This window comes from Rhinoderma darwinii, chromosome 8 (assembly GCF_050947455.1).
Source record: "Rhinoderma darwinii isolate aRhiDar2 chromosome 8, aRhiDar2.hap1, whole genome shotgun sequence".
Classification (NCBI taxonomy): Eukaryota; Metazoa; Chordata; class Amphibia; order Anura; family Rhinodermatidae; genus Rhinoderma; species Rhinoderma darwinii.
This window is the reverse complement of record NC_134694.1, coordinates 5,428,786-5,439,912: the sequence shown is the minus strand read 5'-3', so window position 1 is coordinate 5,439,912 and position 11,127 is coordinate 5,428,786. Positions and strand designations below refer to the sequence as shown.

General features: G+C 43.0%; 1 protein-coding gene across 1 annotated transcript in view; it reads left to right on the top strand.

Moving 5' to 3' along the window:
- The first annotated feature begins 1,190 nt into the window (after positions 1 to 1,190).
- ENTPD2 (ectonucleoside triphosphate diphosphohydrolase 2) overlaps positions 1,191 to 11,127 on the top strand; it is a 30,244-nt gene continuing 20,307 nt past the window's right edge. Inside the window, exon 1 of the mRNA XM_075834756.1 lies at positions 1,191 to 1,350. Coding sequence (XP_075690871.1) covers positions 1,234 to 1,350 — 117 coding nt within the window. The 5' untranslated portion in view covers positions 1,191 to 1,233. The remainder of the gene's footprint in view (positions 1,351 to 11,127) is intronic.

Here is an 11,127-nt window from a genome sequence, read left to right as displayed (position 1 = left end):
CTATGTGTGATGTGTGTTCTGTATAGTATATATTGTATGTGTGATATGTGTTCTGTATAGTGTATGAATGATGTGTTCTGTATAATATATAGTGTATGAGTGTTCTGTATAGTATATTATTTATGTATGATGTGTTCTGTATAATATATAGTGTGTGTGTTCTGTATAGTGTATGTGTGTTCTGTATAGTATATTATTTATGTGTGATGTGTGTTCTGTATGTTCTATGTATGATGTGTGTTCTGTATAGCGTATACTGTATGTGTGATCTGTGTTCTGTAGTGTATAGTGTATATAATACTGGGTGTTCTGTATACTGTAAGTGTGATCTGTAGTTTATACTGTATGTATGATGTGTGTTCTGTATAGTATATTTTGTATGTGTGATGTGTGTTCTGTATAGTGTATGTATAATGTGTGTTCTGTATGTGTGATGTGTGTTCTGTATAGTGTATACTGTATGTATGATGTGTGTTCTGCATAGTGTATGTATGATGTGTTCTGTATCTGTGATCTGTATAGTGTATATGGTGTGTGTTCTGTATAGTGTATGTATGATGTGTTCTGTATAGTGTATGATGTGCGTTCTATATAGTATATATTGTATATGTGATATGTGTTCTCCATAGTGTATATTGTATGTGTGTTCTGTATAGTGCATACTGTATGTATGGTGTGTGTTCTGTATAGTGCATACTGTATGTATGGTGTGTGTTCTGTATAGTGCATACTGTATGTATGGTGTGTGTTCTGTATAGTATATGTATGATGTGTGTTCTGTATACTGTATGTATGAAGTGTGTTCTGCATAGTGTACATTTTATGCATGTATGTTCTGTGTAGTGTATACTGTATGCAAAATGTGTGTTCTGTATAGTGTATGTATGATGTGTGTTCTGTATAGTGTACATTGTATGCACGTCTGTTCCATGTAGTGTATTGTATGTTTGTGTGTTCTGCATAGTGTATATTGTATGCATGATGTGTATTCCATATAGTGCATAACGCATGTATGAATATAACGTGCATGCTATTGTGTATGTGTATTGTTTTGTGCCTTGTGCTTTGCTTGTTGTATGTATTGCTTTGTGCTACACCCCACACCCAGCTTCCTTCCACCTTGTGCACCTTCCCACCCAATCGCCTGTGAGCCCCAGCCTGTCTGCCTCCTCCTCCTCCTCCCACCTCCTTGTAAGAGCTGCAGGGACCAGGCAGAGCTCACAGCTGTTAGAGATGGCCAAGAAGCTGCTGGCTGTGGTCTTACCCATTCTTCTCTGCCTCATTGGGGTGGTAGGGATCCTGCTGCTGTCCCTGCCTGCAAAGGACATCAATGAGCCCCCCAAATATAAGGTGAGTGCATTGACTGCATGGCCAGGAGCCTCTGACACAGCAGCTTAGAATTGCATGCACTTACATTTCCTATAGCAGTGCTAATTGTATGTGTGGAGCTAGAAACACGTGTGACACCCACCCACAGGACACAACATATGGGAGAATCCACCACAGAATCCACCTGTGTGTCAGCACTGTGGTCATATTACCGAGATGCAGGAGACTACAGATCCCAGCATGCCCTGCCAATGAGCCGCAACTAGGGAAAATTTGCACACTCGCGCACATTAGAGATGCAGGCCACCAGGTTACTGGAAACCATTAAGTGGCAACAGAAGTTGTGGCAACCAGCAACTTTGGCGCGATTTGGAACAGAATACGTGGATATCCTGCAACTTTGGGCAGCTTCAACTTTTTGCCCCTGGGTGCAACTGAAAGGATACAGATCCCGCCCCATCAGCAGGGTGATGTTGCCCTTAAAAGATTGACCTGCTGTCTATAAATAAAGATCAACCATTGTATAATATAAAACTTGGCATCTAATCTACTATGTGTTTCAATTCATCACCTTTTTCAAGATATCTGCTTGCTATCTGTGAGTGAAAACACACATTACATTGTTTACTTTTCACAGCTGAAGGTTTGTCCCAGTTGTATCCAGTCTAGACGATCCTGTGAGAGCTAAACTGTCTGCACTTCAGATGGTTACAATGTATCAGTGCACGTAAATTGTATCATTTGCGCTGCTGAGGTGTCTACCTCACAGAGGATTGTTTATACTGCATACAATTGTAGCAAAACCTCAGCTGTAAGAAGTATTGGGTCTCTAAAGGTTTTTAGCTTCTGGATGTAAACCGTAATATTTCCGTTCACTGACAGCAGCCATTCCGCTACCAGAATCATCAGTATACTAGGTTTATCTGACTTGTACGTTTTACAAAGAAAATAGCTGATGTTTAGAGGGGACCACGGAGAATATGGGCAGATAAGTCTGATGATCGGGGGTCATTAATCTCTACTTCTGTGGTGACCAAATGATCACTTAAGGCCCTATTACACCGGACAATTTTGGCCGATGCAGCGAGCGCCGATCAACAAGACAGGCGCTCACTTGCTCCTGTCACGCGGAGGTATGGATGGGGACGAGTGGTCGTTACTCTGATCGCTCGTCCCCATACATTATTATCATGGCGGCAGCGCATCTCCCTTCACTTTTTTAAAGCGATACGATCAGCGGATGATCCAGCGTTTGCCCGTTCATCTGCTGATCGCTCCCGTTTACACAGGGAAATTATCGGCAACGAGCGCTCTATGAATTGTCTGCCCGATAATCGCCCAGTGTAATAGGGCCTTTACCCCTCTGACCAGAATTTATCTGACAAGCTGGTCACTCCCATAAACTGCTTGCTTCTGGTGGTACGAGGTCACTAAAAAGTTGGTTAGTCCTACTAAAATTGGCTTCCTTTTGTGGCAGGTCCCCCATATGCTGGTTGGAAGAGATTCCCCCACGGACCAATTCCATTTTGCCATGAGAGGTATCTGTTGGTTGTTGGCTCGTTGCTCACAATCATTAGAGTTCGTCTATACAATGGTTATGGTTGGTTGTTGAAGGTCCCCATGACGTAAATTGATGCTTTTTGTTTTTTTTAAATCTGTGTTTCGGGGGGGGGGGGGGGTTAATCTGTTGACCATGATTATTAGAGATCCTCCTTGAGTTGATTACTCTGGTTCTCTGCTGTAGATCCCTCATATGTCACTTGGGAGGTCCGCCATAAACGTGTAGAATTTTTGTTTTAATCGGAGTTTCCCTGTTTTTGGATGACCCCAGATATTAAAGATCCAAGTCGTTGCTGGTTGTCTTACTTGGTGGTCCTCTATAAACTGAATGGCTGACTATTATAACCAGTTTTACGCCTAGTTGTTGGAGGTCCTCCATAAGCAGTTTCCTTACTCATTTTGGGACACCCAGTTGTCTGCTCCCAGTTATTTGGGGTCTCCTAGAACCTGGGGGTTGAGCTAAGTATTTGGTCATGAGACATCCTCCATAACGTTGGAGGTCCCTTATAAGATGATTTTGGCTCTTGAAGATACCTCCATCAGTGGTTTGCTTCTGGTTGTTGGAGGTTCACCATAAGCGGTTTCCCCCTGGTTGTTTGAGGCCCTACTTTATGTTGAGAGTGGATATCTGAAACCATACATATATGTAACTTTTCTTGGATTTTTTTGGGAGACTTTTAGAGCTTTTTGTACTATAGACTGCACCAAAGTCATTTTGTGGATCAGGAGTTTTTGAGGACAAGGGTCCAAGGTCTCGGCAATAGCCCTGGGTGCTGAGTCCATGGTAAACACGATCGTACTTGTAGTGGTTTATTTGTGCCGGACTGCTATGAATGGGGAAATCCCTCTGCAGTCACATTATATAATCCTCCTCTGTTCTTGGGACCCCCCTGGGCCCTACAGTTTATTGACCTCTCACAAAAGAAGGAAATGGAGGCTGGCGATCTATTCAGATGGTTTAGCATTTTAACAATAGAGGTTTTCCAGGCTATAGAGGTGGCATCAATCATGTTTACTAAATATAGGAATATTCGTCTAACTCTGGACCAAACAGGAATCGAGATTCTCAAACAGACCTAGAGAAATCGGTGGGATGTGGTCTGCCGTTGCTTTAAAAATTATATTGGGAATTGCATAGCTAGCTATTCCCTAGGGGTAATGTTATCATTGGAGTAGGCTCTCTCAGATGTGGGATTTATCCAACAGGACAGATGAGGGGAGTTTGAGTTCTCTGTGGGGTTATTATTCGGTAATTGCTTGTAATGGTAGGAATTCCAATAATAAAATAACATTGGGGAACTTTTAGTTATGAGCTACTCTACTCTCGGCTTTTGTGGCTATGCCTGACCTTAATATCCCTCTTTATGGTTCCAAAATTTGGGACTATGAGGCAAGGCCTTACCTGGGCAGGTGATTCACCTGGATCAGCCACTACAGGACACATCAGGGGCCCAACCCCTTAAGATGTGAGCATTGATTTCTTAGAAAACTAGTTTCAGTGGTTAAGAAACTGGCCAATTGCTCAGGACCCCCATAACCTGTGGGGCCCACGAGGACAGGATCTGCTCAGTATTTAGCGGTGCCATATAGGACATGGGAGCATAGTATATAGTAAGCTGTGTGTTGCATATCAGGATTTGGATCTTCTATAAACAATTTGACGTCTTCATACAAGGTCGAGATGTGAAAGGAAATAAACACTAAGACGTTATTCAGACTGTCAGGATATAAATGTCACCGGTTAGAGAAATGCCAGTTCCCTGTGAGTAATTCTGGAGCTCTCAAAGTCAGGGCTCCGAGGCTGGAGCTGCACAGCCTCCGTGTGCTGCCGTACAAGCTCCGTCGGGTGCCCTATGTACGGAGATATTCTGTCCTAGAAGCCTGGAATCTAGGGGGACACCATTTTTGTACATACAAAGTCCGAAAGAACGGTCCATGACTTTTTATGTCCGATTCCATATGAAATGTGAAGCAAGCAGAGGTACAGAAAGTAACGAGGAGGTTGTATGGAGTTACAATGCGGCCGTGTGAATGAGTCCTTACAAACTACTTATCGTCCGTTGTACTCTTTTCCGCATAATATTCTATTTGGCCATAAACTTAGGTAGCAGATGCTGGGTGACAATGATGTCTGCCTTTACAATGCTCACAGGATTTTCCATAGAGCCTGAATGGCAATGATTGGTAGGGTGGAGTTCTATTTCTTCTGTGTCAGTCTTCACTGTAGTCCTAGCATTCTGTTCAGTATTCTTAGTCCCAAGCCTGCTGGACTATGGAAGTCTACTGTTTCTACACATTATACAGGGGTGACTCTTCATCCTCTCTTCCGCTCACCACTACTGAGGGAACCTAAGGTCATGCTCTACGTTGGTTCACTGCTTTTTTTTTTTTTTTTTTTTTTACTAGATGCAGCTGCATTCCTCCCCATTGGACGATGTGTTTCTCTGTGGCGTTCATCCAGTTCTTAGAAACTTTTGGACTAATGAACCCTCCAGGGATTTTCCTTTTTTTTTTATCTTTTCCACATCCCACGTTCTTCTACAGTTTTTTTTCTATAACCCAATATTCGTTATTTACTTATATTAGATGCCGTGAACTGGGTTGGGTTTCATTTCCATTTCTATCTCCTGGGACATTGTTTTTTGCTGCTGATTAATTTGAATAGATTTAAGTAAGGCTCTTTTCACATCTGCATCAGAAGCTCCGTTAGGGGCCTCCGTCGCAAATCTGCCCGAGATCATTGGTAACCACAGCGCAGCATGATCCGCTATTGTTTCCAGTAAAACCACGGACCCCAATTAAAGTCAATGGGTTCCGTCGGCAACCGGTTGTGTCCGTGGTGCAACGGAACCGTCACTTCTGGTATTCCCTTGTTCTGCTTCTCTAAGGCCCCATGCACATGACCGTATTTTGTCATCCGTAATTACGGACCCATTCATTTCTATGGGCTACTGACATTTTTTGTCTGTAATTACAGCACGGACTCCCCATAGAAGGCTATGGGTACTTCCGTAATTACGGACAGCTACGGATGTGCAGCCTTAGCCATCCGTAATTACGACAGCGTTGCTATGCGACGCCCGGGGATTACCCTAGATTCCTCCCTGGTTTTTTTATGGATCCGTAAATACGAATGCACTACAGACCGTATTTACGGACACCCTTCTATAAATGCGGATGATTTACGGATGACTGTAAATGACTACGGATCCGTATTTACGGATGGATGAAAAATACGGTCATATGCATGGGGCCTGACAGAGCAGAATGACGGAATGACCCGACACAGGTGTGAACCTAGCCTACTTGTGGTTTTTTTTTGGGGGGGGGGGAGCAATAACAAAACAAAAGCGGTGTCCCATGAAGAAAAAAAAACCAGAAAAATATCTTCAGGACTGCACAGTATTATTTTTTTGATCAAATGTTCAAAGTGAGAAAAAACCTCTGCACTGCTTTGGCTCTTGGAGAACTACAAGTCTCAATAATCAGACAACCACATAGGTCTAAACGGGTTACATAACAGGTGGTCCTCAGTGGTGTGATTTAGACAAGCACGGGTATAATCGTAAGGCCCCATGCACAAGCCTACGGCCGTTTCGTGTGTACCCACGCTTTGCCAAGGCCTCCTCTTTATTTTTTGGCTGATGTAGCTGTAGGAGGCCTTGTTTTGCACACTTGTACTTTATTTACGTGCAATTTTTGCCACATAAATATTAGCATTTGAAGTGTATGTACCAGTTAGTGATGAGCACATGAGTATACTCGCCATATATCTGCGATAGAGGGAGGGGGGAATCCTGACGAGTAGTGCAGTAAAATACAAAAATAATGACTAAAATATTACAAAAAAATACAAAATATAATAGTAAACAAACACAATACAATAAAAAAAGAAACCGTCGGACACCTGCTCTGTGTAAAATATAATGAATAATTTTCTTTTGTTGTGGCGTTCATTGGTACAGAAATTAATTTCTTTATTTCAGTTACTTAAGTTAATAATAATAATTGATGAAAAATTTCCAGAGTAGTTTTATTCTTCATGTTCTTTAATCTAATCCAAAAATAGTCCTGAGAATCCTTGTGAGACTGTAAAATCTCATCGCACCTCTCCGCGGTGCAGCGTCCAGGAAATCACTCTGATATTTGAACCTATTAAAGTGTTTGGGAGACGTTGCGGCGGATGTTAGAAATAGCGCACACTTAGGCACGAATTACATTAGATGTAGAGAAAATCCATAGAGAAATGAGTAATTAGGTGAGAGCCGGCATCTCCCCCGTTCATAAATATTGGATCACTTCACAGACGCTCCCACTGGTGGGGGTGTATATCAATAAAATATGGCGCAGATAACTGTGTCCATCTCAATCTTTAGTAACATAATGTTTTGTTCTCCATTCATGTCTAAAGCAAGAGTGAGAGAATCCTCTTGGCTTGTTGTAACCATAGAGCAGTGCATTGTGGGAGCTAAGGTGAGAACATCTAGAGCTGAGCTGTTAGGTCACATGTTTGACAGCAGGGTGGAGCTAAACCGCTGTCTGTTTCCAAGGACAACCAGTAGAATATTGAAAGCAGCTATGGATGTGAATGGAGCAAAAGAACTAAGAAATGACTCAATAAGTCCAAAAAACAGTGAAGTGAAATATTTGTGAAGTTGTTTGACTTTATATGTAGATTTTTACGCTGTGAGATGTTATGGAAAAGTGGCATTACACTTTGACTTATGTGCCAGGATTCCAGAAAGATATGATTCATTTCTGTGCCCCGCAGCCCTGTAACAATCATCGCTACTTTCCGTCCTGTTTGTCTTGCCAGGTCTGCCCCCTCCACTCTGCGTTGTTGTTTTGCAGAATTTACACAATCATTGGAGAACGTTGGGGATGTTATTGTAGGATTGGACGCCAAGCTTCCAGCGTGCAGGTTCTTCATCCATCAGGACGGCTTTGTAGTATCATTGCCTCGGTTTGCAAAACATATTTGCAAAATTATAACATTTTGTGAGAAAACGACCTTGAGGTCAATGTTTTGGACGTTCACCTTGAGTAAACCTAATTATATAAATGGCAATTTACAAGGTAGACCCCCACCAGCCCTTCATCGTAAGCCAGCTATTGTCCCTGTTATCAGTAAACCATGTAAAGGCCGGTTTATGCCAAGCGTAAAGATTCAAATAGTAGAGATGAGTAAACTGTTAATCTGCCCCCTAGTGGTTCGCGAAGAGAACAAAATGCCAATTGAGTTGGGTTGGTGGATTAGAAATATCAGAATAATATGGCAACTCATAGCTACATGCAAATTGTCCTTAACTAAACCCCAAACCAGAGGGATATGAGCCACCAAATATACACCTAGTTGTTAACTAGTTCTTCCCCTTTAGATCATAAGTTAGTAGAGAGTAACTTCAAAGACGTCGACATCCACATCATATCCTCCTGTCATATTGTTATACATCACTGTATTTGATGAGGTTTCTGTTTTTTACAGTGATTTCGCTTTGTTTAGATAAAACGTTCCACATCTTAATAATATACTTTGTTTCAATTCCTCACCATTTTCAAGAACTTTGCTTTAAGTGAATGAGTCTCCTTGTGTCCATTCAGTAACCGCAAAAGTACATACCTAGTCCTGCGCTCAGCTGAGAAGTGGATACAATTACATCAGTCTAGGCCAGGGCTGCACAACTTTTCTGTTTGGAGGGCCACATTGTCATAATGTACCACTCCCAAGGACTGCAATAAAACTTAAAGGGGTACTCCCATCTTAGACCTTTTATGATTCTATCAAAAGAACGTGAGTCTCCTGCTCTCCAGAGATGGAGATGTGACCACACGTTCCAGCCACACTGTGCCCCCATAATAGAGCCAGCCACACTGTGCCCCATAATAGAACCAGCCACACTGTGCCCCCATAATAGAGCCAGCCGCACTGTGCCCCCATAATAGAGCCAGCCACAGTGCCCCCATAATAGAACCAGCCACACTGTGCCCCCATAATAGAGCCAGCCGCACTGTGCCCCCATAATAGAACCAGCCACACTGTGCCCCCATAATAGAGCCAGCCGCACTGTGCCCCCATAATAGAACCAGCCGCACTGTGCCCCCATAATAGAACCAGCCGCACTGTGCCCCCATAATAGAGCCAGCCGCACTGTGCCCCATAATAGAGCCAGCCAAAAAGTGCACCATTAGTACTTACCTGTTCTTGCTGCCGCGCTTAGCGGTGCTCTCCTTCTCTCTGACGTGACAGATACATGTGAGCAGCCACTAGACAGTCTTTCTGAACTTAGTAAATATGACAGTTCTTGAGCTGTCCATGCGCCGAGATTCCCGCGTTTTTAAAATGAGACTGTTCCCGAGTGCCGGGTTCATACTGTATAAAAAAATACAAAGACGTAGGAAAAATATTTTATTATAAACTCTATTACTACTGCCTTATTAATAGCTGCTGGCTGATTGACAGCGGCCATTACTAAGGCGGGCCTTCGTGTTAGCCAGTGCAGGGGATAACACTAACCCCCATTATTACCCCGATACCCACTGCCACCAGGGGTACTGGGAAGAGCCGGGTACGATCAAGTACCAGACCATCTGTTGTGATGGTCAGCTAATGGCTTGTACCCGGCTCTAACCGGTGCCCCTGGTGGCAGTGGGTATCGGGGTAATAATGGGGGTTAGTGTTAGCAGCGGCTAACACGGAGCTCCGACTTAGTAATGGCCGCTGTCAATCAGCCAGCAGCTATTAATAAGGCGGTAGTAATAGAGTTTAAAAAAATACAAGGACGTAGGAAAAATATTTTATTGAAATAAAAACGCGCAACCCTCATTAACCATTTTATTGAGAATAAAATAGCCGTAATCTAAGTAGTCCAACATCCGAACTTGTAAAAAAAAGACCAATACACCAAAAAAATTAGTAACACGTGCAAAAGCAAAGCAAATATTATTCTTACCTTTCCTGGATCCAGCACTGGAGCCGCAATGTTAGCGAGTTAGGATTAGATATACGTCCCATCATGTCTGATACTGTCTGCTGAGCCAATGTATATCATCCTATCTATAGCTATAGGGTCAGAGTGCTATAGATATGCTGTCATACATATTGATACATATTCATACATACACACATTTTTTTGGGGGGAGGGTGAACATATGTTAATACAGGGATAATTACTGCTGGGCCCTCTATCTAAGGCTACATTCACACGAGTGTGACAGCTTTATGTGCGTAAAAAACGCGTGTAAATCTGTCTGTGTGCGTTGCGTTTTTGCATCAGTGTGCTTTGCGTGTGGCATGTGTTTTTTCTCGCACTTGCAAGCAATTTTTTTTTCTGTGTAATTGATGTGTGAAACACGGACAGCACATGGATGTCGTCTGTGTGCTGTCCAGGGTTTCAACGCACAGCACACGGACGAGAATCACGCTAGTCTGAATGAGCCCTAAGTCTATCATGTATGATACTGTCTGCTGAGACAACGCATCCAATTCTATCCAGCGGTGTAGCTATAGGAGCCTTAGTCGTATAGATACGCTCTCTCCGATATGTATGTAAAAAAATATTTTTTTTGGGGTGGGCAAATGTCTCGGGGCTTGTGCCACTGATCTTTTAAGACCCTAGCAACGCCTCTGGTGTGGGGGCTGCTATTTGGTATTATACGGTGTGGGAGGCACTATGGGAGCATGATACTGTGTGGGCTCAACTGGGTGTGTATGGGCAGGATTAGAGGTGTGGCCTAAAATAAAAAAAGTTGTCCCTTTTGTGATACTTGAAAGTTGGGAGGTATTTCTTGAGGGGAATAACACGTGATAACGACCAGTAACATCTTCTCTGGTTTATAGGCCTCCTCATGAGATCACCCGACATGAATGTAGGAACGACTTCTTTCACCTGATGAACTTTGACCACGTGTTATAAGCCTGTCAGTAGCTTGTCATGTTTTGTGCCTTGAAGGTCTGTAAAAAATGTTCTCTATTGCCTGGATTCCTGCCGCTGTCTGTCCAGCATTCCTCCATTCATTGCGAAGAATGACGTATAGACATCTTGTATATTGGTAGTGTCCTTGTTAGATGCATCCTCTAAACTGTGCCCACGAGGTGACCATCCAGTTGCTGGGGTTGTATAAACTAACGGAGCAGCCTAATTCTATTACTTCCTGGACATGTGAACCCTCTCAGCACTGCTCATCCAAGCTGAGGGTGGGCACCCACATTAGCATATGGGGCATTCTTCATTTTAGCGC